Here is a 14,946-nt window from a genome sequence, read left to right on the forward strand (position 1 = left end):
CTTGCGTCCTAGCTTTAAGACACTGTTCTCCCAACCGTGTGAGGAACCAATGTTTACAGAGAGGGCGGGGAGGAGTTTAAGAAAGCAATTGGTCTTAAATTGTTTACACCAATTGATTGGCCTGTTCAGGGTAAATTACACGTTAATTATAAGAGCTATTCTGCATCCACAGATGAAACTGTACCAGTTTATTGACTCTTTCTCTTTAAATGTGAACACCAGGTCCACTGTTCAGGTAAAATTACCAGGTTGAAAGGAGATCACACTGTATGCCACGCTCTTCTAAAGTTATGGCCTTTAAAACTTGCATTATTTGCTAGCTGTGGATTTTATATTTTCCAGTTGTTGTAAAAATACTTTTTTCTCACCTGTTGAAACGTAGCCATGGGTAAGATGACAAAAGTCTTTCACAGCTTGAATAGTAACTTATTAAAATCAAGGAATATCCTTTGATAGATAGCCTATTATAAAATCCTTTATTTTATATGCATTTATGCCTTAGGAAAAGTCCTAGATAAGCCAAGGTTTGGAGTGAGGATGTGACTGAGATGCACAGGTCCCCACGGGGGCTGACAGGCTGCAAACAGGCTGAATTGCCCACACCATGCACGAGGCAACACTCGGCTGCAATTCTGGCTGTAATTGATGGTCAACTTTGATTTTCTGCTTTGCGGTTTTCTCTTTTCAAGAATCATCACTCAATCTACGTTGAGAGAAAATATGTTATTTTCACCAAACTGAGAAAGGAAAAACCCCTCTGTGTGCATGTGCGCACGTGCACACAGAACATGGAGTTAGGGATTCTGGTAAGTTCTCCTAGGGCTGTTTAGTAACCTTGCCTACAGACTCATGGCTTCTGCAGAGAGCCACTGAAGAGGAAAATTATTCCCACCTGCAGAAAGCAAGAAAGCTCTAAATGAAAACCAAGTAAAAGAACAAAGCTACCTATTTACTCAATTAAGAAGAGTAAAGTCAGGTTACTGAGGTATCCCATGGCAAAATGGCACAGTTCCCATTTCCGGTGTCTGTCACCTCAATGGCTGGAGGCGGACTCAGGACAGATTTCTAGAAACATCTACTGACCCCCCACCTTGGCATGTCCAACTCCTCAGTCTTGTACACAACATGTCAAAAAGAACTTTGAAGTGTTCCTATCTGATGATTCTGAGACCATCTACATGCCAAGAACCTGAATTCAGAGGGTAACACAAGGAAGCAAAAATCCTGGTTCATAACCGTGTTCTCTTAGGCATATTATCATTTGCTTAACTGTGTTAACTTCATAATGGCCAATATCAAGTGATCATTCTGGTAGGAAAAATCCCATCCTTTCAAATATCACTAGGCTTCGAGATCGATAACGGGAAGTACACAACTGCATAAACCCCGAGCTAATAGCCCTCTTGGGCATCGGAGCAGAACGCACCCAGCCCGGCCGCGGCCACGCGTGCCCCACAATTACCTGCGACGAGCCAGTCAACTGTAGGACGAATCCACCACCTATTTTCCTGCAGACACAAAGCTCTCTAGTAATTAATGCCTTCAGGCTAGGACGGACGCTCACTGACGGAGACCCCTTGGAGCCTGGAGCCGCACCCGGACTGTCCTGGGAACTCGCACGCGGTGGCCACGTGCTCCAACCCGCCCTCCATGCTCAACATGTGTGCTTGGTGGCAGAGGACGTGGACTATCTTAACTATGATCAAATGTCGTATCATTAAACAGAAATTAGACAAGAAACAAGGGAAGCCTACGGATTGACTGGGAGTTCAGATGCTCTAAATGGCTAATCCGTCCATTTTTCACCTGAAGCCCTCTCCAAATGCAGTTTTGCTATTAAGCAAAACCCAAAGAAAGGTAATCAATTCCAACTAAAAAGCACTTATCCTGGGATGATGGTGTGCAAGGCACTTCAAACCCCTGGCTGCCTGCCAAAACCCAGACAACAGCCATCAATGTTTCTGACTATCCGAGAGCACAGGGGCCATGCATAATTGACTAGAAGATGGGCTAAAACTGTGCCCAATCAGTGTGTGATCAAAAACGCGTGGAATATTCAGCACCACTTGATTACATGGAGGCTTGTCCTTTCTCTCTCCTCATGAAATCTCTTCAAGGTCCAGAGTACTGTAATAAGATCATTACTGTCAAGCGCTACGAATCGCAGGCAATGAGTCTTGGGATAGGAAGTCATACTTCACAAGCTCCCCTGGTCTCTCTCTCTCTCTTTTTTTTTGTATTTTACTGCATGCAGAGGCAGCAAGGCGACGAGGTGGCAGATAATGATCACATCACTGTGTGGCAACTAGAAAGGCACTTTTAAAGAAAAAGCAGAGAGAAATCAGCTTAAGAGAAACTAAAACATTTTCCCTTCTGCTTTTTCCCCCTTAAAAAAATTAAATAGAATTAAACTGTGTGCAGTTGTCGCTCTTCATGAACTCGGATATAATGTCATTGAATTTAACCATTTGAGAGATTTTCATATTGCAGCCGAGCCCATTACCCCACAGACAAATGGCCAATTTTCTCCATGTCCCGAGTACAAAAGAAGCCCTTGATAAGTTGTGTGTGTGTGAGAGGCAAGGCCTGCTGTGGGGCTCAGGGGCCTCCCTCTTTCATCAGTGATGACACCCCGGGTTCGGGCCTGGCGCCGACCGCACAGCTCCGACGGAAAGGGATACACTTGAAAGCATGAGGGCATTAGTGAAGATTACTAAGCAAACAGTTTACCTCAGACCACACCTGCTCCGGAGCCCCACTAACATGTTGCAACAACATGGGAGCACGCCACGATCAGACCCCGCAAGCCCGCGAGGCACACATTTGATTAATCCTTGAATCCAGCGGGGGGGGGGGGGGTTCAAGCAAATGGTGGGGGGCTTCGTCCACGGCTTCCCTCTACCCTCCATCTTCAAAGTGCATCACTCCCCTCATCCCCCCTAAAAAGGGTATCATCCTCAGAACGAACATAAAAACATGGATTCGTTGCATCCGTGATAGGGAGTTAAACATCCCTAAGTTTTAAAAAATTGCAAGAGTGATGTCCCCTTGTCACAGACAGGAGACAGCCTGTCCTCCAGTCCTGCATGTTCCAACTGCCTGCAGAGGGGCTGAAGCAGTGACTCCCGAATTTCCCTGGAATGTACCAGAGTGTGTGCGCATACACGGGAGAGAGACTGCCAAGAAGCTGTGCCACCACAGGGGTCCTGAGGAAAGATGCTGAGGTCAAAAGTGGCAAAGGGATTGCTGCTTCCGAATTCCTTTTTTAAAGATTTATTTTTTATTTTAGAGAGCGTATACGCACGAGTGGGGGGAGCGGTGAGGGGGGGAGCAGACCCCCCACCGAGCAGGGAGCCTGAAGCTGGGCTGGATCCCAGGACCCCGAGATCTCGACCTGAGCTGAAACCAAGAGTCAGAGGCTTAACCAACTGAGCCACCAGGCGCCTCGCTGCTTCTGGGTTCTTAAGGCCATGGTGGGGCATGGCAGGCGTGGCCCTGCCCAGCGCTCCTCCTCATGCCCGAGCCCCTGCAGTCCTTGCCAGGTGGCCAGCATGAGTCCTCGAGGCTGGAGGCAGACCCCGAATTCACATCACCTGCAGTACTTCACTGAACCCTGTCCTTCCCCTGTGAAAACGGAGACAACCGTGCCACCCGACACCACCGGGGCGTCTGGAGGCTGCGATGAGTCACACGTTCAAGAGCGGGCGCTCAATCAGTCCTGGCTTCCCTCCCTCACACTCGATGACGTATCCGAACGAGGCACCCAGGGCGCGGGGAGGGAGGTGTGGGCTGCGCGGTCGAGTCCCTGGAGTATCTTCCTACAGCGGCACAAGAGGGCACATCCCAGCCCACGGACAGGAACAGGAAGTCACAAGGTTGTGTGGCCTGAATGTTTATGTCCTTCCAAATTCATCTGTTGCAGCCTGCGGTGCTGGAGATGGAGACGGCGGGAGGAGACCAGGGCTGGTGCGGAGAGGGCTGGGCCCCCGGGACGCACTTAGTGGCCTCACAAGAAGAGGAAGAGCGAGTGTGCACATGGAGGAAGGGCCACGAGCACACAGTGGGAGGGTGGCCTCTGCAAGCTGGGAATCAGGTGCTCGCCGAGAGCCAGACGGGCCTCGCCCTGCTCTTGGACTCGCAGCCCCCGGAACTGGGAGAAATGAATTTCCACCGTCTAAGCTGCCCATCTGTGGGTCTGTCACGGCCCCGGCCGACGGAGACACATGGTGTATGTGAATTTTATTTGTCCTTCCCGTTAACCAAGTTGTTTCTACACAGACCTAGTTCTGCATTCAGTCACCGTCTTTATTCCGTTTTGCTTTACATCCTTAGGAATGAAGCCCCCCCAACGTGTGCGTCTCATTACTGCCAGCACTGCGAGGGAAGACGCGGCGTCCTCAGCTGGAACCTCCCAAGGGCCAGTCCGTCCTGGGGTCCCCCGGAAAGAAGTGTCTGAGGCCCCCAGGAGGCCGACGCTGACTCAGACACGTCATCACATCTTCCTTCTGAGCATTACAGTGTCAGTTTGCCTCCGGTACTTTTGCGACAAGATACATGTAGCAAAGCAGAAGTATAAAAAGTGCCCACGCAACCGGAATGGCCAGGAAGGCCCTGCTGGAACCGCGCTGGCCCTGCCCCTCCTGGCTCAGGGGCCCCGGTCAAGCACAGCACAGCACAGCGGGGTCTCCGTGTCGTCGCACAGATAAGCGATAACCAAAGGTCCTGACAGCTCTGATGTTCTGAGAACATCAAGAAAAGGACTCTGAGGGATAACCTGCAGGTGACTCGGTGTCCCAGACTAGGCAGCATTCCATTCCCAGGGCACCCAGAAGGAAACGTGCTGTCTCGCGGTCTGCCCCTGGACCCTGGAGACCGTGGGCAGCTCATGCCGACCGAGCCCCACTGCAGAACAGCACCCCTAAGTCGAGGGAAAAGAAGAGCCACTGAGGTCTGTCACATCCCTGTCCTCTGGGACAGGCACCTTGAAAGGAGTCTGCATTTTTCACAGGTGAGCCCATCCCTGCTCGTGGACGGCAGAAGACCCTGGGACCCCTATTTATCACCATTCCCTTTCTGTACTCCCCCTCCTTTTCTGGAGCAGCAGAGATCTCCTCCTCTACAAATGGCTCGCCTCCTCTGCAGGGCCTCCCCCGGGGACCCCAAGGTGCCGGGATGCCTTGGGGTCCCTGCACAGGCTGCTCTGCTCAGTGGATGCGGCCTGTTTACGGACGTGCGCGCTCCACCTGACAGCGGGCATCCTGAAGGCAGGGGTCGCCTCTGTCACAGCCAGCAGGTGACCAATGCACTTCCAGGGAACTCAATCTAACTCTTTAGTTTGTGTGTACTTGAAAAAAAATAATATCAAAACCGCTTCTGTTGTTGTCGGCTCATCATGATGGGGATCCTCTGTTCTGGGTCTTCCTGCTGTGGCCGACTCAGCTTTGTTTATGTCCGACCCGCCGACTTCCACAAAGGAGCCGCGGGCGCCTCCAGCTCGTGTGTGTCGGGAGGACGGGACCCTGCAGGATGGCTTTGGAGTCCACAGTGCGCCATCTATCCTGTTGACGTCTAGAGTAAACCCAGAGCTACTCAAATCCAGCAAGTCCGTTCTCGGGGGAGCTGGGGTTACAAACTGAGAGCTCGCTTTGGAAGAACGACCTGGTTTGTGGGGAGTAGCAGGTCCCTCCGAAAATGTGGTGTCTCCTCTGACTTTCAGCTCAAGGGCGAAGAAACCCAGCCACCCTGGCTCCCTTCTCCGAGTGGCTGTACTCGAGGAATATCTTCGAGGAAGAAGTTCAAATTCCTGGTTTTTCACATTCATGCTGATTAATTACTCGACTCAGCAATTCAGATGCACTAACTAGTTTAATAATGAGGGAGTTCAATTATGAAGTCCTTACTGTTCTAAAACATGGCTGGTGATTATGGAGTTTTTGTGGAGTCGATTATGGACGCTTCTCGTTCCCTCTCTTTTGACTCAAGGCAGCTGCCAAAATTAGAACAAGGAGCAGACGCGAGGGGTGCTGCTGGAAGGTCCTTGAAAATTAAAAGGAGGGAATCCAAGGTGATGTGTGCTAGTGATGCCTGCACGGGTTTCACACCCCCCCCCCCCAGCCACCTCCAAATAATACGAAATCAAATGAGAAAACTGCACAGACAGGAACCAACCGTGAAGGCAGCTCCTTGGCCCTCCCCCAGGCTGGCTGCGTGCACCATCACGGGCAACGCGGAGTACCTGGCTTGTCGGCTGTGGCCAAGGAGGAAGGACAAGAACATCACGGTGATGCAACACTTCGTAACAAACTGCCCTCTCTACCACTGAATCATCATGTGCAAAGTCCCCAAATGACCCAGCGATGCCCCAGACTGCACGAGAGTCAACACAACCCAATGGTCACCGATGAACGGAGCTTCAGTGCCCCGGGTCTTGCCTTCTTGTAACCCTAAGCGCGCAGGAACAAGACCAGATGATGTGCGTGCATGGTATTTCCTCTCCAGACTGCCTTCCAAAACCCTGCCACATGAGTAAAACACTGTTTTCCGGAGCTAAAAGGTGAACTAACTGATCAGGCACAGCAACAGCTGTTTCCTTAGTAGGAGCTGAGTGAAGGTGAAGACGAAACTCCGTTTTGCGCCAAATTAAGCACCACTGCTGGTGTTTTAAGTTGTAAACGCAGGACGTATAACGAAAACGCGATGCCTTCTGCAGCGTTTTATTAAATAACCGTATGTACTCAGTCTGCAGAAGATAAAATGAAGCTCTGTGGCATGTTCCCTTCCCCTTTCGTAACTCAACGCTCTTCCATCCTGTTCACAACTACCCCCCGCATGCCTCATTTAAACATGGGCTGAAAAGGTAGGTGGTCTCTTGTGTATGTCTTAGTTCCAGGTTAAGGCTCTAAGGGCCTCTGGGAGGAGAGAGGAGCTGAGTCTTACTTCTCGTGTCTCCCACGGAGCCAAACACACAGTGCTTCCCATGTGCTGGATGCTTGATACTCGACGAGAGGATAAAATGCTTCGCCATGTCAGGTTCTTCGGTGCAGGAAGGAAGGAAAACTCCATCTGGGCTGACCTTTGCAACTTGGACTTAATGAAATTTGTAAACAAATTTCAGGCTCAGGCCTTGCCTCTGATTGCCTACTGAGTGCAGCTGGGATGGGCAATTCTTTTCTTTTTTCTTCTTTTTTTTTAATCCTAACGGAGAGAGGCCATTTGTGACTTTTCCTCCACAAGATAATATTTCAGTATCCATCCAGGATCAACCATACAACGGTTCTATAAAGACCCAGAATGAACAACCAAGGGATCAGGATGAGAAGGATAAAATAAATTCCCTTCTGAGACCTTTGGAACAAAGCACTGTGAACCCAAGGGGGAGGGGGGGTAACACAACAGGATTTCTGTATATCCTCTTATATAATAAGATTGGGTAAATCCCGACTGGCTCTGCATTTTTAAAGAAAGGTCTTTGCTACACAACTTCTAGATGTTATGATTCATATAAAAGTCAGTATCTTTACATGGAATCTGAGAAATATCAAGGAAGCTACTCTGTCTGCCCCACTCCTAGATTCAAAAGCCGCTCCACATACCTCAAAGACTTGCTTTTTGCCTGGTGGAAAGAGTTTGAGGCAGAGAATCAAGAGAAAGTTCTGTCACCTACCAGCAACCTGACCCTGGACAAGAAAGCCACTTAACCTCTCTCTACTTCCACCTTTTCACTGGGGGAACAGGGAAATTAACACTTGATGCAAACTTGCATGAATGTTATAAAACTAACGAGAACCACCAGATTTGGGACCACAGAGAATGCAGGACTCTATTTCAATTCTGCAACGGTAAGCTCACTACTGGACCCTGGATAAGAAGATGCCCAGAGAGCATCGAGATTCAGAGACAATGCCAAAACACAGCAAGTCATTAAAGATCTGTATCCTTTCTACTGCCCAGGGGTTTCTGGGCACATGCCCTTCAACTTGGTTCTGGTGACAAATACAGGGCCCTGGGTGCTAGCACCTTTCCAGGGTTGAACTCCCCTCCAGCCAGAGCTGTGGCCACCACAGGGGACAAGATGCCCTGCTTCTTACAAAGTTTGCCTTCTAATATCTGAACCAAAATCCATCTCCTTGAAGCGTCCATCCACCGGTCCCAAAGAAGCCCACCTGGGCCACCCAGGATGTGAGTTCACATGCCCCCAGGCTCCTGTCCTTCCCTACAGCTCTTCTAGATACTTCAAAGATTCCCTCCACATCATGGGCTTCAGTCCCCACATCCATGCATCTTGCCCACATCCGAATTCACCTTCATTGGTCTGTCATCATCGTAGAGTACAGAGCCCAGATGTGAACATACAATGTAATTAATTCTGAGCAAATCAAACCCAGTTTAAAATCAAATCACCAATATTTTAATATCCAATGTTCTGAAGGGTCTATTAAATAGGAGTACAAGTAGAAATGGGATACATGAATTTTTATTTATTTTTTAAACGTAACGACCACCTGCACCTTTTTTATGGTACAGCCAGAGGATGTTGGCTTCTACGAGGCTCGTTGTTCTCAAAGTTAAACTCACTGGGAAAGTGTCCTATTCCTGCCTAAAGTTAGCCTCAGATATCAGCCCTGGGAGCAACAAGGCATCCATCACCTTTCTGAGGCACTCCGCTTTCGATGACATATGAGGTCCCTCTCACAAAGTCAGAGTTCACTGCCCCAGCTTATACCCCACACTTCCTCCACAGCACAAGGAGGGGCTGGGTTATTTTTAATTTCTGACTTTTTTTTTTTTCTAAAGGTCCTTTCATTTATTTTAGAGAAAGAGAGAGAGAATGCATGTGAGCAGAGAGAGGGGTGGAGGGAGAGAGAGAATCCTGAAGCAGACTTCCCACTGAACATGGAGCCAACCTGGGGCTCAATCCCAGGACCCTGAGATCATGACCTGAGCTAAAATCAAGAGTGGGCTGCTTAACTGACTGAGCCATCCAGGTGCCCCTAATTTTTGACTCTTTAAATGATACTAATCGTTTTAGATAAGCCCAGTGACTGGCTTGAATACCCAAACAAATTCTCTAGCGCTCACACATATACATACATTCCTAATCAAGTTATGACGTTAGAACCCAAAATAGTTATGAAGATAAGGAGTTCTTTTATGTTTATATTTATAAAGATCACAGTTTCTGCTTCTATAATTTACTAGATTCACTCCATTCATTTTAAGTTATACATATAAGCAAATGACTGTTCAACTTAGGTTATAGCATCTTCTGCCATCGGGTATAGAGTTTAATCGTTTTTCAGCATAAGAGAACTAGGACAACGATCACGAATGCCGGTACCGCGAGAAACTGGCTGGACAGGGCGGCCTTATTTCCATCAGGTGCACCAAGAGCCCCCATGTGGACAGAGCGTTTCTGGCTTCTGAGGCAGCACAGACACTGAGGATGTTATCCTGTTGGCTCGTCCTTCCTGGACAAGCACGCTGCCAAGGTAAGAAATAGCTGGCAAGAGAATCTTTGCACTTGGCTGAGCGTCTAGGGCTCCTGTGTGGTGGGCTCGGCTGGGGAATGGTACAGAGGGGCATTCAGGAAGCTCTGACCACCCCGCAGCTGGGCTCAGGCCAGGCCCCCAGGAGACAACGGTGGGTAGCACACAGCCCCGCCCTCTCGAGAGGCTTCTGGTCTACCGCACTTACCGAGGTCAGGGCACAGACTTCCCCAGGGATTTCTCAGAGGAACTGCCAAAGGCATGAGCACCACCTTGCTTCTGTTGCTTCATCTCTACCTTCTCTCTGTCTCTGCCTTAGAGGCAGACCCGTGTGGCTGGTGCCCTTTGGCTTCTGCTTGGGTTTAGTCAAAGAGGGGGGCAGGCAGGAGATCAGAGGAGGGGAGGGCAATGAAGTTCGGGCGGTCCCCCGGGTCCCTCACCCTCTGGGTTACCATAGGCTAGATAGGTCCCTCTGCTGAAGGCCATAGCTCCTGACTGGAGGCCTTGCCCAAACAGCTCTCTCTCTGGGTCCTGATAACTGGCCCCTCTGCTGCCCATTACACTCCTGGGATTCTGCACCACCCCATAGCTCTTCCCACACCTCTGTAGACAGTCCCATGGTAAACTTCCCTCAATGACCCAGCTTGAGGGTGCCATGTTTTCCCCCAGGACCCTGACTGAAGTAGCTAACTTTCAGTGATACTTTATCTTTCTTATACTCTGAAGAAGTCTGAATTTGTCATTTGTTCCAATGGGTTATGTAAAAAACCATATAACTCAACTACTTTTCAAACATCTTCTAGAGAACTTTTTATATCTACAATTCCAATTTTTCACAATGAGGTCAGTCTAACACAGAATATAGTGGAAGCAACCAGTCATAGTGCCTTGCAGGAAAGTGAAACAGAAATATTTTCTTATAATTAAAACTAAACAATATCCTCTAAAAATAAAACATATACAACTAGCTTTAATTTCAAGAACAGATGTTTAAATTTAGATGGTTTACGCCATTTATGTAAAGAAGCGAACAGCCGTTAAGACTTTACAAAATACTGTGTATCACTAAATCTAAAATGACCTCAATTGTAGGTTGCCTTATGGCTTCAGAGATGTTAAAATATGAAAAAAAAAATGAGTGCCTTAGAAATAATGAACTATAGTGCGCTTCACAAAAATGACTCATTTACTGTTTTGTATGTAACCTTTCCTAGGGAAAAATGAATCATTTTCTTTTTATAGAGAATCTGTTCCCTTATTTCAAACTGGAAGGATGTCATGGCCGGTATTACAGACACAATAACCCGTTAACCAGGAAGTGAGGGGCAGCTTCCCTTCTGATCACTGGTGTTGAATTTCTGAACACACGTCAACCATTACTCATCATCCATGCTTGAGATACTGTGGCGATTCCTAATTTGGGTGTTTCTATGGTGCCTGGGAGTCTGTCTGTCTGTCTGTGTCACCACCGTGCACTAAGGCCTTTTAATGAAAGGGTCCAAGGTTGTTTTTGCCTGGAGGATCTGTCTCGGCCTTATTATACGCTACTGCTCAGAGCACAGGATACGGTCCCAGGAACTCAGGACACGGGCTGGGAGCTTCTCGGGTGTCCAACAAGCTCACGGACACCTCTCAAACCTCGTTCAAGTCCCCACTGGCTCACCGGGATGCTGGTCTGAAGCCGCGGTTCAATTAAATATGCAACCACTGATTTACCTGAAGGCTGTATCTTACTCACACAGTTTTCACTCTGTCAGGAGGTGGGTAGGATATAATTAGAAAGTGTAAAATATGTGTAATGTACTTACAGGTGGACTCGATAATCAGTTTCTACCAAGTGGTGCTTCTGAAAAAAGTTGTCAGAAACACGACATACCCAGTAAGATGTTTATCTGTGACACGGACAGGAGGCCTTTCCCTACAGCAAATCTTCCCCTCCCCTGGGGTACGTGTGGCGCATGTCACCCACCCTGGTGAGGCGCCAGGCTTCTTCCTGGTTTCTTCCCCAACCTCCCGTTCAGGTGGGGCGTGGCTGCCGGTGCACAGCACACCATCAGCTCCGTTCCTTCCTTGCTAATGCATGCACTGTGGGCTTACAGGCTCATGGCTGGATACTAGGAGGGAAGAAGCCACTCTCCAACACTGCAAATTGTAGTTCTGAACAACCAAGTAGAGGATTCAGGAAAAGCATGGCAGAAACAGAGAAAGAGAAAGGGTATAAGTTATAAAAGTATTTCTGGCGCGTGTGTGGAACGCGTGTTGAAAACAGACTCTTTTACTATTGATGGTGTCACAAATAACAATTAATGTTAAACAACGATGCTGCAAAATTTTTATTTTCCTTTGACATATTTTCTTCAGCTTGTTTATTACAACTGCATTAATTTTGCCTCTCATAATGTGTGCGTGTGTGTGTGTATGTGCGCGCGCAATCTCCACTTTGCATCTGTGAAATAAAAAAATGTAAATCCATCTGAAGGAGCGACTTCAGAAAGATCACATCTGGCCATCACTGAGAATAAAAACTAAGGGCTCAACAAGTCAAAGGAGAACCAAGACAAACTGTGACAAACTGTGACAACTGGAATATTAATAGAGCCCACAAAACAAAAAGAGCGGAATGACACTCACAGAAGGAGCATTTATCATAATGTGTTGCTGAAAGCCAGGATTGGGGTAGCTGTCTTGTAAGAATTAAGACCAGCCGATACCAGAAAAGATTCCTCGAGGAGGAGAGGCAACCGTCTTTATTAGAATAAAATACTATGGCGCCCCCCAGCTGGAGTGGACACTGTTGACCCAGGGTGTGGAGGGAGGGCAAGACCCAGAACCTGCCCAGGCAGGTGACAGGGAAACCGGATTCACCTTCTACCAGACGACGACTGCCAGAAGGGACGAGAGCTGATCTGGTGGAATGATCCTGAGAATCAGTCAGTGATGAGGCAGCTCCAAGGCCTCTCTAGTGTCGCCCTGTACACAGAAAGCACCTGCGGTGACCTGCACTGTGGTGCATGTGTGGTCCTAAGGGTATGGGACTTCCCCAGCTTGAAACGCAGGACTCAGACTCTCACCCTGAACTCCCCAGGGAAACCTTACCTTCAGCGGTGCCGGAGAGCCCGTCGGCTTTGAAGTTGCTGGTACTCTTCTTCCTTCGGTGCTTCTTTCTGTTGGCGTGAGGGGAGGGGGGCGGGTCGAGCTTGGGGCTCGTGGTGCTGGAGATACTTGGGCTGGAGCACACGGAGTCGCCCAGCCCCGTGTCTGCCATGGACCGGAAAAGGCAAAAGAATGCAAAAGTTAACACTTACAAAGTCGACTTTGCAGAAATACGAAAGCAATGCTCCTCCAATACCCTACCAGGCCCCACAAGGGCTATATTAAGATGAGATCCCTGGATTGGAGGCCCCAGAGCATCCAGTATTAAAAGTTCATGGGGCCGTTTCCTCTAATGTACCACCTGCCATTAAAAAAAAAAAAAAGACTTTGTTTTTGGATCATCTGTAGGCTGTGGAGCATTTAAAATTCTCTACTTCGCATGATCAGTGTTCTAGAAAAGCAAAGTGAGGAGTCCATGCTTTTTACTAGTTTATTTTTCTCTTCCCATAGTTACCCTGATACATTAGGAGCGAAATCAGAGGCTGAGAACGCATATGAAGGCGTCTGGCGGCAGCTCTGCTTCTGTGCGTGTGCACAGGAAAGAGGGCGTCCTGGTTCGCTTACTTCCACCCTCAGCGTCACATACGACCGCGGCACCGGTTTATTACTAGTGAAACATGGCCCGCCGTGTCTCTGTCCATAGCAGACCTGCCAATTACTGATTCACTGAAGCTATTTATAAAATTTTAAGACCATTGCACACACATGTGTGAATTCACTGTAAGTGAAACTCAATTTAGTACGTCCATCTTTCTCTTTATCCAAGAGAACACGAGAGTCGTGCTTAAAAGAGCAGGGAACAAACATGGACTTCAACCAGAGAGAGTCTTCCCAAAATGAGAAGGAGAGGCACCATCCGACTGCCTGCAGGGCCTGAAGAATTCTTTATTTCACGAGTCGGCCTCTCTGTAAACTCAGACGACACCAAGTGCTTTGCGATGCACTCCATTCGTTCAACGAGTATTTTTTGAGCGCCTACTGTGGGCCACTTTTCTAGGTGCTTGGGCTCCATCCCTGAGAAAAGCAGTTAAAGATTCCCTCCGAGCGGCCACAGCCCAGATGCAGTAGAAGGTGGTAAAGTGTCAGGAAAACGAGTAGGACGGCGTGGGGGCCCGACCACCCCAAAGTGCCTGCAGGATAACCCAGCGGCACTGGACGGCACCAGACCCTGGAGACTGCTCAGCGGGGTCTAATCTTCTTCTAAAAGTAGCAATTCTCATACATATTTTAAAAATACTAGATCCCACTGGATAGCAGATGAAAACTGTAAATGTCCCAGAAAAAAAAAGGCTAATCTAATGAACAGGTGCACATCATTTCTGAGGGCTCAGAGGCCGCCTGGTGTTGCTAAGGGACCTTGGGATCCGAGAGCGTTAGCTGGTCCCGAAGCAACCCTTTTATAGCATTACTCAACGCTCACACTTCAGAAGGGATTATTTTTTGTTCGTTTCAGATATTTTCTGCCCAGGTTGTAAGCCTTCATTCACTCTCTGACCCATCTTCTCTGACTATTCGGGACCTACCCTGTGTCAGGCACGGTTGACAGACGACGGGACCATCACAATGTCACAATGACCGCCCCCCGTCCCCACCCCGAGGAGCTGAAGCCTCACCATGGAGGAGGGTGAGGAGAACGGGCAAGGACGACCGGCCTCTGAGACAGCAGGCTGGCCTTTTGCTCTTTCAGTCTGTCCCGTGGGCATCCACTCAATTCAACGCACCATTTTCATTCCCAACTGTGTGTCCTAATCCTTAGGCCACTCCACTGCTGTAATGCTCTCTCCCGAAAGAACATTTCTCCTCTCCGCACTGGGCTGTCTGTCAGTCATCTGGATCTAACCGGCATGCCTGCTCCCCAGGGCAGCTGCAGATGCCCACTTCCCCCGTACGAAGCTGAGCACAGAGTGGCGGCACCGTTACCACATAAGCACCCCAGGTCCCTCCCATCATCCAGTACTTCCTTTTGAAGGCACACACCAACGTCCTTTGCAAGATGTTAAGAATATACCCTTGAGTTACGGATGGTCATGTCACAGCTGCCATCCATGTGGGGTGGCTCTATGTCTGTGCTCTCTATTCCCTTCTGGGACTCCCCCGACGTTGTAGATCCTTCCCCATTGCCTTGGCTATTCATTCTGAGCACACAACTTGGTATATCCACCCAAGACACCAGAAAAGACATTAAACCGGAGGAGTCAAAACAGCCTCCAACCTGCAGACGCAGCGGTGCGCAGCTGAAAGCGCCGGTGAGCGACCCCGCAACAAGACATCGTCCGCGCGTCCCACTCCAGATCCGCGGCCTCGCCTA

The 14,946-nt window shown here is 48.9% G+C and overlaps 1 protein-coding gene across 10 annotated transcripts in view; it reads right to left on the bottom strand.

The window, feature by feature from the left end:
• The window catches only part of AGAP1 (ArfGAP with GTPase domain, ankyrin repeat and PH domain 1), a 520,170-nt gene that overhangs the window by 116,456 nt on the left and 388,768 nt on the right, over positions 1-14,946 (bottom strand). For all 10 annotated transcript variants that reach the window (XM_032394158.1, XM_032394087.1, XM_032393993.1 and 7 more), the window contains one exon: positions 12,582-12,743. In XM_032394158.1, coding sequence (XP_032250049.1) covers positions 12,582-12,743 — 162 coding nt within the window. The remainder of the gene's footprint in view (positions 1-12,581; positions 12,744-14,946) is intronic.

This window comes from Phoca vitulina, unplaced genomic scaffold (genome assembly GCF_004348235.1).
Source record: "Phoca vitulina isolate PV1807 unplaced genomic scaffold, GSC_HSeal_1.0 scaffold1, whole genome shotgun sequence".
Taxonomy (NCBI): domain Eukaryota; kingdom Metazoa; phylum Chordata; class Mammalia; order Carnivora; family Phocidae; genus Phoca; species Phoca vitulina.